Source organism: Lissotriton vulgaris, chromosome 1_1, assembly GCF_964263255.1.
Source record: "Lissotriton vulgaris chromosome 1_1, aLisVul1.2, whole genome shotgun sequence".
NCBI lineage: Eukaryota > Metazoa > Chordata > Amphibia > Caudata > Salamandridae > Lissotriton > Lissotriton vulgaris.
In genome coordinates, this window is record NC_141685.1 from 984,317,158 (window position 1) to 984,332,117 (window position 14,960).

The following is a 14,960-nucleotide window of genomic DNA, read 5'->3' on the forward strand; positions in this document are numbered from 1 at the left end:
TTACTCGGTATGCTTTATTTACAGTCTGTCAGCACTAATTTCTTACATGCCTTTTGCCTGCCGGCTGCTGTAAGCAGAATACCTCTCCCGCACCGTAAAGGTTTTTTTTTTGGGGGGGGAAGCAAAAACATGCTGTTTGCCTTTCTTTTTTTCATCTCCGTAAGCATCAATGCACTCCAGTGAAAGGCGTGGCTCGTCAAACTTAATTTTTTTCAATATTTTATGCTTTTTTCATAAGTAGCACTAGTGAACAACACAAAGTACCCAAACCACACTGACTCAATACCTTTTTTTGATACAGGGTAAGAAACCAATTTATTGTCGCTTCCCTGGACACCATTATTTTGTGTCAATCATTTTGTATTTTTTATATTTTCAAAGAATTGCTGACAGAAAAAGACATTGATTGCAAATATTTACAAGGCTAAACAAACTTTAACAAACATTAAAGGCAAAGACTATTTACACATTTAGAAACCATTATGTCACACATTAGAAAGTATTCTCACATCAGACATTAAATAAAACAATTATTGAAAAAATAATACAAACATTTTTATCACAAACAACAAAAAACTTGCAAACACTGAATGAGAGAAACTAGGGGTTGGGAGGATAGAATATAAGTAATTAAATGACTTATATATATTTTAATGCTGGACCAGCCGGTCCTAGCTTTTGTACAACAGTGATACTTTGTATATCCCAAACAACACTGCCGACGCGTTTCTAGACCAGACTGGAGTCACTGGTCTGTCACCAGGGCTGTATGTGTCTTTTATCTGTAGGATACAAAAGCAATGTTTTGCTTAGTCTAGTGTGTGGGCTCCTTATTACCATGAAGTAGCTATAATGACGGTGTGCGCTACATACCAAGGCTGCTCAATGTAGAATTTCAGAGGGGGTCTTTTGGAGGTCCGTTTAAATGAATAGCGTGGCCGAACAGAGAAGCCTAAAAAGATTTTAAGGACGTTTTTTAATTACATGATTGATTCATTCAATGTGCTAGTGGCTGAGTCAGTTTGGGGAAGTGGAAGCGTACCTTTTACTTTGGGTAGTGCCGAGTGCTGGCAGGATCCATTAGGAGCGGCGTAACCATCAATTTGGAATCTGAGATATGGGAGAGATTGACATTCAGAGGCTTAGCGGCGTGCAAATGGTGTTTCACACTCGCTTGGAGAATTCAAAGAAAGGTTGCCTACCTTGATTTGATCTCTCGTTTGCGCATGAAAGAGGTTGTTAATTTCAGCGTTCTAAAGGGAAAAACAAAGCGCAACCTTAGTGGGATGTTCTTGCTAGTTCAGCGCTAGGCGAGCGCGTGTTAGTGAAAGTGGGGCAAATACCTGTAGCTGGAGCTGCTGCTCTGTGCTGCTGGATTCGAATTTCTCTCATTAAAGATGGCCGCCGCTGTTTCCTGTTTGTTATATGCAGAAACTGTGCTGATGGATTATGGGCCATGTAGTCCCATAAATTGCACTTACATAAAAAAAATGTTGTTATTGTCAGAAAAATCATGGGTAGGTGCTGAGCATATTGTCGTCAACACCTTATCATAGTTTGGAAGTAATGGGTACATCACTCCCAAATATTTGATGTATTCTTTGTTTTAAGGCAAAGAATGACTCTGCTAGGATGTGCTAGCGTTTTGGGTGGCTTCTCAGGGCCAGGGACCTATTCTCATGAGATAGAGGACCAAGACCAGCGGGCAAACCAGGGATGTCTAACCGGTGCAAATCAGGACAGATGTAATTAGATATGCGCTATCTCAGACAGGTTATTCAAACCAGTCTGTGCACTGTTAAATTTTAAAATCAGATACGCTTCCTTTTGTAACAGAACGCCCTCGACGTCGTGGCATTTTGACCTGGCATTCATAGTGTACAGAACAGACCATTTGAATTCTTGTGTATTGTGGGACTTCTCACAGAAATGCTCCACCATTGGAGCAGACATCACCTTTTTCTTAATTCGCGATCGGTGCTGGCTTATTCTTTGGTTGACTTGCTGACTGGTTTTTCCAATGTAAATGAATTGGCACGGACATAGAATCATGTACACAACGTTCTTTGTTCTGCAATTAGAAAATTCTTTGTGCTTCCACTTGATCGCATGATGTACAAACTCGTCGCCTTCTATTGTGCTGGAGCAGGCGACGCAGTTACCACACTTGTGATGGCCCTCGATAGGCTTGAGATTCCATTGCGCCAATAAGTCGCTCTCGGGCTTAGGAATAACCACATCAGCTCGGATGAGTTCCTGGCCAATGCTGCAGTTTTTTCGGTAGGCAAAAATGAGTTGGGGGAACGGGCAGCTCAACCCCTCCAACAAATGCCAATTCCTTAATACAGCCTGTCTTAGTTTGTGTGTGTCCGGGCAGAAGGTGGTGACGCACATAAGTTTCTCCAACGGTGCGCGCTGTTTGGTTTGTAATAAACATTCTCTAGGCGTATATTTGGCACGCTTAAGAGAATGTTTGAGGAGTTTCCGTGGATAACCACGCTCTTGCATATCACAGCAAAATGCTTGGGCATGCAGCTCATAGTCTTGTATTTCTGAGCAATTCCGTCTTATTCTTAATAATTGCCCATAGGGTAAGTTAGCTTTTAGACTGCGGGGATGTGCACTCCTGTGGTGTAAAATAGTGTTTCTGTCGGTGTCTTTCCTGAACAATGATGAAACCAACCGACCGTTCACACACCTCATTTCAATATCCAAAAAAGTCATCCAACTAGGGCTATTTTCTATCGAGAATTTTATATCTCTGTGCCTAGTGTTAAGTCATCCGTGAAAGGCCATTAAATCGGTCTGGCTCCCCTGCCACAGGAGCCAGACGTCGTCTATGTACCTGTACCACTGTAGTATTTGATGTTTAAAGGGATTATTCATGTCCACAAACCTTTCTTCATACTGCGCCTACAGAATAGGTCCCTGGCCCCGAGAAGCCACCCAAAACGCTAGCACATCCTAGTAGAGTCATTCTTTGCCTTAAAACAAAGAATACATCAAATATTTGGGAGTGATGTACCCATTACTTCCAAACTACGATAAGGTGTTGACGACAATATGCTCAGCACCTACTCATGATTTTTCTGACAATACATTTTTTTTTATGTAAGTGCGATTTATAGAACTACATGCCCCATAATGCATCAGCACAGTTTCTGCATATAACAAACAGGAAACAGCGGCGGCCATCTTTATTGAGAGAAATTCGAATCCAGCAGCACAGAGCAGCAGCTCCAGCTCCAGGTATTTGCCCCACTTGCATGAACACGCGCTCGCCTAGCGCTGAACTGGCAAGAACATCCCACTAAGGTCGCGCTTTGTTTTTCCCTTTAGAACGCTGAAATTAACAACCTCTTTCATGCGCAAACGAGAGATCAAATCAAGGTAGGCAACCTTTCTTTGAATTCTCCAAGCGAGTGTGAAACACCATTTACATGCCGCTAAGCCTCTGAATGTCAATCTCTCCCATATCTCAGAATCCAAATTGATGGTTACGCCGCTCCTAATGAATCCTGCCAGCACTCAGCACTACCCAAAGTAAAAGGTACGCTTCCACTTCCCCAAACTGACTCAGCCACTAGCACATTGAATGAATCAATCATGTAATTAAAAAACATCCTTAAAATCTTTCTAGGCTTCTCTGTTCGGCCACACTATTCATTTAAACGGACCTCCAAAAGACCCCCTCTGAAATTCTACAGTGAGCAGCCTTGGTATGTAGCGCACACCGTCATTATAGCTACTTCATGGTAATAAGGAGCCCACACACTAGACTAAGCAAAACATTGCTTTTGTATCCTACAGATACAAGACACATACAGCCCTGATGACAGACCAATGACTCCAGTCTGGTCTAGAAACGCGTCGGCAGTGTTGTTTGGGAGATACAAAGTATCATTGTTGTACAAAAGCTAGGACCGGCTGGTCCAGCATTAAAATATATATAAGTCATTTAATTACTTATATTCTATCCTCCCAACCCCTAGTTTCTCTCATTCAGTGTTTGCAAGTTTTTTGTTGTTTGTGATAAAAATGTTTGTATTATTTTTTCAATAATTGTTTTATTTAATGTCTGATGTGAGAATACTTTCTAATGTGTGACATAATGATTTCTAAATGTGTAAATAGTCTTTGCCTTTAATGTTTGTTAAAGTTTGTTTAGCCTTGTAAATATTTGCAATCAATGTCTTTTTCTGTCAGCAATTCTTTGAAAATATAAAAAATACAAAATGATTGACACAAAATAATGGTGTCCAGGGAAGCGACAATACATTGGTTTATTACCCTGTATCAAAAAAACGTATTGGGTCACTGTGGTTTGGGTACTTTGTGTTGTTCACTATTGATATTAGGTCTAGCCCTCACCACATAAAGGACCTAACCCCTTTTGTTCCCAATTTCACAAGTAGCACAGCACAGGCGGCATAATGCGCTGCTTACTAAAATCATAAAATATATTTTTTAAAGAGTTTTGCGAACCACGCCTAAATTTTCCTCTGCACCGCTCGACAAACTCTCTTGGGCATTCTCAAGCCCTACCTTGCAGTATCCCAATTAGCAGAATGCTAAGAAAACCTTCGGGCTCCTGTCCTTTTTTATTTTCACGAATTAGTAACTCTCTGCCACCAGGTTCGGTGGAATGCAATAGGTCTCCATTTGCCAGAGGTTGCACTCCAATGGCAGCACCTGCGTTTTTAATGTTTTTACTTCCAACTGCTCGCTCGCTCTATGGTCAACCTGAAGGTTTCTCCCAATATCAGCGCCACACAGGAGACAGTGCCAACAGGAGACAGCAATCGTGGACGGCTGAGATATGGCTTTTTTCAATATTTTGTGTGCTTATTTTCTCTTGTCATCCAACTTCCGCTGCCTGCTCCTAGTCTCTGTTCCCCTCACACCCCCTTCTCCCTCCCACAGCTCCTCTTCTCCCACTTAGCACACAGCCTGTGTGCAGCCTCCCGAGCATGCATTGTTTCCAATATAAGCATTTGCAATGCAATATGTCTCACATCAGTTAAATGCAGACCTATTGGCTTTGCAAATGGAAAAGTAGTATGGCGGGCAAGCGCATTCTTTTTTTAAATGTACTTGATTCATTTTTTATTTATTAACTTTTGTAGCAATGGTGGCTATTGTTACAAAAGTGAATACTTTTTTTTATTGTTTCGCCTCCATATTACTTTTACATTTCCAAAGCCAATAGCTCTACATTTAACTAATGTGAAACCTATTGCATTGCAAATGCTTGTTAAAAATGCCTTCAGTTGAGACAGAAATCACTGGTGGGCCTGAATCTAACTTCTTTTGGTGATAGGGGGGTGTTTGGTTGCTCTTCTTTACAATCAAGGCAGGCTTAGCTAACTAAAGTTATAATTTAGCAGAAGGAACAGGAGCACTGAAATGACACCACTCAAAGAATAATTCCCAATCTTCCCTCTTCTCGTGACATCCCTCCAAATAGGACCCACACAACATATTACAAGCTAATGTCATATTACATTACTGCATTATTTCAGAGGTACGTTAGGGTGCATCAAAGGATTGTGAGTGCATGTTTCTATGTGAGGGCAAAGTGCAGAGCGGGCTAATTCAAGGTGCAGTAGAAGCTTCAGAAATCCAAAAATGTCTGTGTGTATTGAAATCGCATTTCTCATTTGATCATGAATGGATATAATAGCAAATAAATCACCTTAATAGATTGTCTCATGCCAAATTCTTTATGTCTCCAGTGTCCAAGGCCCTCCTCGATGCCCAAAGTAGCCTCAATGAAATGAAACAGCGTTTGGGATCAGACGTGGCAGCATTGAGTGTTAAAGTCGGTAAGGATGCTGTCATGGCTCTCTATCTATGTTGAATATATTTTATTGAGCGCCACGCCTGCCCTTAGCTTGTCTTGCACCCATTGTCAATGTTGGGTGAGGTCTTTCGGGTTCGTTGAGGCATCCGGATTTCAATAAATGTCTAAGATTTCCAATGGTGCACAGAGATAAATCCGTCTGGAGGATATTTTTCTCATTAAATGTTATTTATAATTTCCAGACTCTCTCTACACATGTCCAACAGGGTGGAAAGCACATGCAGTCAGCTGCTACTACTTCTCTTCGGAACAACAGCCCTGGGAAAGTGCAAAAAGGGACTGCATTGGACGTAGGTCACGACTAGTGACAGTCGAAAGCCCCGAAGAACAGGTAAGATACCTGAAGAACAAAAATTGACTGATCTGCAATACACAGAAAGAAGCATTTGCAATGCAGATTGGTCTCGCATTTGTGAGTTAGAGGTATTGGTGCTGTGTATGAGAATGTATTTTACTCATGTCTTTTGAATTGGAGGTATGCATGTTGGGTGGAGTGGAATTATGTGGCTCACAATTATTAGTTGAAGAATTCTGTGGAGTTGTTTTTGTCTGATGGGATTATGTCACAATGTGTGTAATGGCAATATGTGGATAGTAATGATGTGCTACTGAGTGTACTGGAATTATGTGGTGTGGAATTGTGCGTCAGAGAATAATTATGTGGAATGCTATTTTGTGTGGTGGAGTGGTATGTTGAGTGTATGTGTTGTATAATTGTGTTGTTCTGTTGAAATATGTGGTTTGGTGTTGAGTTATATGGTGTGGTATGGAACTGTGGAGAGCTGAATTGTGTAGCCTGGAAGTGTAAAGCACTGAATGAAATTATGCTGATTGCATTAGTACCAGATGGGGCTAATGTACAGCTTATGAAGGGGAGGGAGAGGAGAGGAATGAACAAAAACATACGTTGGGAGGAAGGGGCTAGTTGGAAACTGCCTTACTGCTCTAGTTCCAATGCTATTCTACCGGGGTAAGAAGGGGAAGTGAAGAAAGAAGGACTATTTATGTCCTAGATTGGGAGGTGTCAGAACTTGTGCTTTTTGCCTTAGCGGGGTTTTCAAATCCTGGTTAGTAGTACAAATATGCCCTTTCCCTAGTTTCTCAACAGCTTTGGAGGCAACAAAGAGCAGATGACTCTGTTTTAACCTAGGCTGCCAAGCATACAAAAAGTTTAAAAAAAGATATACTTTATCTTGGGGAAACTCCATCTGGCATACCAAATTTAACAAATACATTTGTTTTGCTCATATCCTCACATTTTTACATATCCAGGCCTTCCATGTTATTTCTAAATTCATTTCAGCTGTAACTTTATTTACCTTTTTGGATGCCTCTGAGGCCAGTAGAAAATCAAGAACCCCAATGACAACTTCAACGACGGAGAGCGGACTCCACGACCACTCCCGTTGCCGACAACGACAGCCAGCCCACCATCTCCCCCTGGACTCTAGTCACAACTGAAGAAACTGCCCAGACCATGAAAAGCTTCCAGTCTGGGGCCCCCACAGACCCCTGCCCACCGCACATCTACCACAGAGCTGCTACCGCCATCGCACCAGAACTACGGTGCACCATCATCACCACCTCCAAGACCGGCATCTTCAAGACTGGAAATGTATAGAAGTCAGACCCCTGCTCAAGAAGGTATCAGCAGATCCCACAGACCTAAAAAACGGCTGTCCCATCTCTCTTCCCACCTTCGTCGCACAAGTCATAGAGAAGATCGTCAATGCACAACTAACAAGGTTCACCAAAGACAACTCCATCTTCAACCCCTCCCATTCCGGATTCCGCAGCAACCGTAGCACCAACACCACCGTACTCGCTGCCACAGACGACATCCGCACCCTCCTCGACCAAGGACACACCACAGCCCTGATCCTACTCAACCTCTCAGTAGCTTTCAACACCGTCTCCCATCGCACACTCACCGCCAGACTCCACCATGCTGACATACAAGGTACCACCCTCGACTGGACCGGCTCATTCCTCACAGACAAAAACCAAAGAATCAGACGCCCACCCTTCCTCTCAGAACCTACAGAAATCAACTGTGGGGTACCCTATGGATCTTCGCCCAGTCCAACCCTATTCAACATCTGCATGGCCCACCTTGCCGACATGGTCTGACAGCACAGCCTCAGCATAGTGCCCTATGTCGACGACACCCATCTCATCTTCTCCCTCACCAAGACCCCACACCACCAGACTCACCTTCCAGGAAGGAATGCAGGGCATTGCATCCTGGATGAGCAACAGCTACCTGAAGCTCAACTCGGAGAAGAAAGAAGTCCTCATCCTCGGAACCCCCCCGTCAGGATGGGACAACACCTGATCGACCACCGCCCTCAGCAGCCCCCTGACCCCCACGGGCCAGGCCCAGAATCTCGGCATTGTACTCGATTCCTCCCTCTCCATAAATAGACAGGTCAACACCATTGCCTCTAGCTGCTTCAACACCCTATGTATCCTTGAAAAGACCTTCAAATGGATCCCCCCAGAGCCAAGGAAGACCGCCAACCATGCACTCATAACCAGCTGACTGGACTACAGAAACGCCCTCTACGCAAGGATCAATAGGTCTCTACTCCGCAGACAATACAGAACACTGCAGCCCAACTCATCCTCGGCATCCCCCGACACAAACACATCACCCTACACCTATGGAACCTGCACTGGCTCCCTGTTGAAAAGAGAGTCACCTTCAAGGTACTCACCCTCGCCTACAATTGTCTCCACAACACCAGACCCCAATACCTCAAAAAGAGAATCTCCATCCACGTACCCAAAAGAAACTTTAGATCTTCCAATGTCACCGAAATACCGTGCATCCGCAGAGCCAGAACAGGAGGAAGAGCCTTCTCCTACCTCGCAAAAACAACAGTTGATGGACAGAATGCAGAACAATATCATACATTCACCCCAGTACAAAGATCTGGGACTAAATTCATCATTTTTTTGCTCACCATGCCATTCCAGTTTGAACCCAGCCATATGCAAATCAGTCTTGACCCTGCGCCCCCTGGGAACCGTCCAGCCCTAACTGCCAAGCCAGGTCCTCCCTGGACTGGAAACAAGCATCCTAGGACTGGTTTCGGGCTTTCAGCACTCATCAGCCAGTATAGCTTGATTTCAGTGGCATGGAGAGCACAGGACTCACGTCTGAGAATATCCGTCGAACTCGGGGTGACAAATGCAAAAACAACAGTTGATAGACAGAATGCAGAACAATGTCATACATTCTCCCTAGTACAGAGGTCTGGGCCTAAATCCATCATTCTTTTGCTCACCATGCCATTCCAGTTTTAACCCAGCCATATGCAAATCAGTCCTGACCCTGTGCCCCATGGGAACAATCCAGCCCAAACTGCCAAGCCAGGTCCTCCCTGGACTGGAAACAAGCATCCTAGGACCGGTTTTGGGCTTTCAGCCCTCATCAGCAGGATAGCTTGATTCAAAGTGGCATGGAGAGCACAGGACTGACGTCTGAGCATACCCGTCTCACTCGGGGTGGCAAATACAAAAACAACAGTTGATGGACAGAATGCAGTACAATGTCATACATTCACCCCAGTACAGAGATCTGGGCCTAAATCTATCGTTTTTTTGCTCACCATGCCATTCCAGTTTGAACCCAGCCATATGCAAATCAGTCCTGACCCTGTGCCCCATGGGAACAGTCCAGCCCGAACTGTTAAGCCAGATCGTCCCTGGACTGTAAACAAGCATCCTAGGACCGGTTCCGTGCTTTCAGCCCTCATCAGCCAGGATAGCTTGATTCCAGTGGCATGGAGGGCACGGGACTCACGTCTGAGCATACCCGTCCCACTCGGGTGACAAATGCAAAAACAACAGTTGATGGACAGAATGCAGAACAATGTCATACGTTCACCCCAGTACAGAGGTCTGGGCCTGAATCCATCCTTTTTTTGCTCACCATACCATTTCAGTTTGAACCCAACCATATGCAAATCAGTCTTGACCCTGTGCCCCATGGGAACAGTCTAGCCTGAACTGCCAAGCCAGGTCCTCCCTGGACTGAAAACAAGCATCCTAGGACCGGTTTTGGGCTTTCAGCCCTCATCAGCTAGGATAGCTTGATTCCAGTGACATGGAGAGCACGGGACTCACGTCTGAGCATACCCGTCCCACTCGGTGTGACAAATGCAAACTGGGGTGTCATGGTGAGCAAAATAACAATGGATTAAACCCAGATCTGTGACTGGGGGTGAATGTTTTGCCAATGTGCAACATTCCGTCCATCATCTTGTGTGTTCTCCTACCTCGCAGCCAAGACCTGGAACGAGCTCCCAATTGACATCAGACATGCCCCCTCCCTAAACGTCTTCAGGAAGTCACTCAAGACTGGGCTGTTCGACTGAACGGAGCTGCTTACTCCCCAGCACCTTGAGACCCTCACGGGTGAGTAGTGCGCTTACAATTCCCTGATTGATTAATTGAGTAGACACTGCACTTGGCTCTGTAATGGCTTCCTAACGAGTCAATATCCCTGTCTCTGGGCTAAGCAAATACTTAGGCCCCCATTAGGATGGTGGGCGGACTTTGCCCGCCCGCCATCCTCGCGTTACTAGGGACCGCCCGCCATAAGGGCGGGGGTCCCGTGCATGGGATTAGGATGCGCCCGCCACAGTGGCGGGCGCATCCTGTATCTTTACCATTGCGGCGGGCGGTGCTGAAAGCACCGCCCGCTGCAATGGTAAAGATACATGTCGTGCATTTCAAAGCACAACGTGACAGGCACCGTGCGGTGCCTGCCACGTTGTTCTTTGAAATGCTGGGAGGTACCATAGCCCCCCATGTGCACCCCCCAGGAGCCCCTGGGGGCCCCCGGGCCCCCACAGGGAGTCTCTGGATGCCTTTCAGTGGCGGCATTGCCGCCACGGAAAGGCATTGACAAATGACCATACTAATATGGCTGGCGGTGTCTGATAGACACCGCCACCATATTAAACCTTTTCCGCCCCGGTCGCAAGGCGACTGCGGAGGAAAAGCGGCGGACGGTCTATCCGTCTGCCGTGGACCCCCCAGCCATCTTAATATGGTGGGGGGTCATTGCAGCAAGGATGGCAGGTGGATCGCCCCCGCCAGGCCGGCGGTGGCTACCGCCAGCCGGGCGGGGGCAATCCTCCCGCCATCCTAATGGGCCCCTTAGTTTTTGTCACCATGTTTTTGGACTATGAATGTTTTTAGAGACCTTGTATGTTGAAGCAGATCCATGTCATTCAGTCACTCCTCGATATAGGTTTATACCTAGGGGTCATTCTTATGCTTCTACTGTATGACTAATTACGCAATATGATTTATCTCAGAAGCATTCTCACAAAACACATTTTTGCTAACTATTATCTGAGCAGCCCCTTCAGTCAATCTTCCAGTTTACAATGTCATGTACAGACTGTGTTAAAAAGCAAATTATACCACCATTCATACAAAATCTTCAGTGTGTGTACCGCTAGCATTAGAGAGCTTTCCTGCTCAAGAGTTCGTGAAAAGTCTGAGTAGAAATTCAAAAACTCCAGTTAAAGTGATAATAATGTGTTAAGCCTCCTGACCACAAACTAGATAAGAGACTATTATTGCTACTACAAATCAAAGAGGAATACATACGCTTCACAACCTGATTCTACAGCAACCCAAGTTCTCACACCCAGACTAGCACCTAGAACGTTCTTCCACAGCAAACACTCGAAAATCACCCAACAACTACAGACAAGATCACTGAAACATGAACTGCCTAGATGAAAAACAGTGCCCCACACAGATGTTTCATCCCGGCTGATCCGGAGGATAAACCCTTTATCAGCCAAATACTCAAGCACCCTGCTTCATTCCTACGAACTACCGGGTCCCCCACTAAATAGTAAACATACAGTTAACTCGCAAAAACATTCCCTAATCCTCTCCATCTCCCCTGATATTCATCAAGACACAATTCTAGAGGTATAGTTGTAAACAACCTCATGAGAGTCCCCCTCATACGTGAATCCAACACTACACACATCAAATCACAACTAAAATGCATACTTCTAAACTGCAGGTTGGCATCAAGACATGCAACTGATATAGCTGACCTCATCCTTACCAATGAACCAGGCATACTAATTTTGACTGAAACATGGCTAAATAAATCACCTACACCCATTCTAGAGAAGCTGGTACCCGCCAATTATGGCATCACTAGACTACACAGAATGGACAAGCCAGGTGGTGATATCGCTTGCATACATCGAAGCAATCTAACAGTGAACGGATCCCACTCATCATCATTGTTATCGTCCTGCGAATACCTATACCTATGTATCACTAGTAATAACAAGACTATATGCTCACTACATACATTCTACCACCCTCAAGGAGTTAGCCTCACCTTCATCGAACAGTTAATGGATATTCGAGGTACAAATGTTGAACTTAAGAATACTCAAATATTCCTGGGTGACTTCAATCTCCATTGGGATGATCAGAATGACCCAGGGGTCAAAAGCCTCAAAGCTTTCCTCACAGACCTTAACCTCACCCAAGTCTGCACCAGTCCCACACATGATAAAGGCGCAATCTTTGATCTAGTAATTTCCAAAGATGACTCTACTGTGCTAGAATGGATCCTCTCGTGCGACTGGTCTGACCACCACATCATTACATTCAACATCAATGAATCAACTAAAGTACCTGCTACACAACCCAACAGAACGAAAATTTGGAAGCAGGATATTAAAAATATCAGTTCCATCGTACTCTCAAGCTCCACCCCTAACAGCTTGCTCTCTCCTGAAGGATCATCAAATGTTTATAGTCTGACCAATCACTACATCCACTCCATGAGCACATTTCTAGACAAAGTACCTCCCCTTCAACTGAAAAGAATCACCAAAAAAGACTCAAATCCGTGGTATGATGGCCAGTTAAATGAAGACAGAAGATCCCTCAGATGAATCGAACAACAGTGAAGATCTATCCCATCAGCTGACCACCTCAAGACTCTAAGAACCACGAGAAACACCTATTTTAGAAAGGTCAGACGATCTAAAGCTGACTTCTTCAGCGCTCAATTAAACCTAGCTAAGAACCAACCCAAAAAACTATTCAAACTAATCAAGGGGCAAACTAAGGGTGCACTCCCTCTCCACCAGGATAATACAGTCATAAGACCCAATTGCGGGGATTTTGCCGCATTCTTTATTAGGAAGGCGGAAAGCATAAAGACAGACCTGCTCAACGACTTAATAACCCTCACGGACACTCAAACAGTCCCTCCAATTACCACACCACTAGCCCCAGCCTTCAGTTCTTCAAAATTCGACCTTAAACACAACACGTCATGGTCCTCCTTCAACTTTTACAGTGAAGGATCTATACAAAAAATTCGGATGGCCTTGAATCCCTGCAACCACTTCACAGACCCTCCCCTCGTTAACTTTTCTAAAAGACTTAATACCATATGCACTACCTCTGTAGACCAAGATCATAAACACATCCTTCAGTCAAGGAGCAGTCCCAGATATCCTTAAAGCAGGACAGGTATTCCCTATCTTTAAGAACCCATTGGTGGACCCATCAGACTTAAACAACTATTGCCCAATATCCAGTATCCCCACTCTGGCCAAACTCCTAGAAAAATGTGTTCATACACAGTTCGGCAACAATATAGTCCATTTCAATCTCCTCAACCAATACCAATCTGGTTTCCAGGCAGGTCACAGTACAGCATCAGCCATGACACTCATAATAGACGACGCACTAAAAATCCTTGAACAAAACGAAACTTGTTTACTAATCTTGCTTGATCTATCTTCGGCCTTTGACACAGTCAAGCCCAAAAACTTGCTAGACCTCCTGAAACATAGAATGGGTTTATCCGGCTCTGTATTTACCTAGTTCACCACCTTCCTACAGAACAGATCACAAAGATTCAAGGTCTACAATTCCTTATCCAATCCAGTGCCAGTAACTCTAGGAGTACCACAAGGATCATACCTCTCACTCACTCTTTTTAACCTCCATCTGGAACCACTCACCAAACTTCTCAGCGCATCTAAGGTCCACTACCACATGTACCCAGATGATAAGCAACTCTACATAAAGATCCATTCACTTGAGGATATCATATCTCTCAACTCAACGCTGGAAAAAACTCAATCCTGGCTGGCTGAAAACCATCTGAAAATAAACACCCTCAAAACTGAATTCCCCCTAATCGCTTCCCCCAACCATTATTGCATCATTCATGACTGGCTGAATCACCTAACAGCACTCAAATGTCCACCACTCATTGTCCTGGGAATAACACTGGACAGAAACTTAAACATGCAGAAACATATCAGTGCCTCTACAAAAGGAGCACATTTTCCAATAAACACCGTGAGAAAACTGAAAATCTTTTTGCCCGCAAATGACTTCAAACAGGCTGTGCAAGCCTTACTAATTCCAAGAGTAGAATATGGGTGTGTCGCCCTTTGCGGTCTTCCCAGATCAACGAAAGTCCTGCTAAGAGCCACAATCAAAACAGCGGCTAGACTAATCACAGGCTCCAAAAGAAACTGTCATATCTCCCCAGACCTTAGTGCTCTCAATTGGCTACCATTCAAGGAGAGAATTCATCTAAAAATTGCTTGTATGACGCACAAGGCCCTACACCACAATACCTCATGTTATCTATCACAAAAAACTGTCACTTTCATGTGGTAACAGATCCACCAGGAGCTCCAAGAATCGCCTTTTGAAACCGCAAAGATTCGCCAAGAAAAAAACATATAACCGATCCTTGTCAGGAATGGCCCCTAGGATCTGGAATGCCCTACCCCCTCTACTGCCTTTTTCGAAAAGGTAGTGAAATTGATTCTCATGTCTAAGTTTACGTGAAATATTTTATATCTGGATTTTTAGTGACTACCTTGTATTGGATCTCTCGCAACAAGATTTGTACCATATTCTCGGGGATATTATGTTTCTAAAAAGTATGTATATAACCTTGTAATGTATATGTTTTCTATTGTTAGCTACTTCTATGTACTAGACTCAATCATACAGTTTCTACTCTATTTGTATCTGCTCCTTACATCTTGCTTGTAAAGCGCTC

The 14,960-nt window shown here is 44.4% G+C and overlaps 1 protein-coding gene across 4 annotated transcripts in view; it reads left to right on the forward strand.

Moving 5' to 3' along the window:
- Positions 1-14,960, forward strand: part of LOC147748347 (C-type lectin domain family 4 member G-like) — a 109,867-nt gene that overhangs the window by 55,130 nt on the left and 39,777 nt on the right. For all 4 annotated transcript variants that reach the window (XM_086936417.1, XM_086936418.1, XM_086936419.1 and 1 more), the window contains 2 exons: positions 5,736-5,825; positions 6,046-6,194. In XM_086936417.1, the coding sequence (XP_086792543.1) occupies positions 5,736-5,825; positions 6,046-6,194 (239 nt within the window). The remainder of the gene's footprint in view (positions 1-5,735; positions 5,826-6,045; positions 6,195-14,960) is intronic.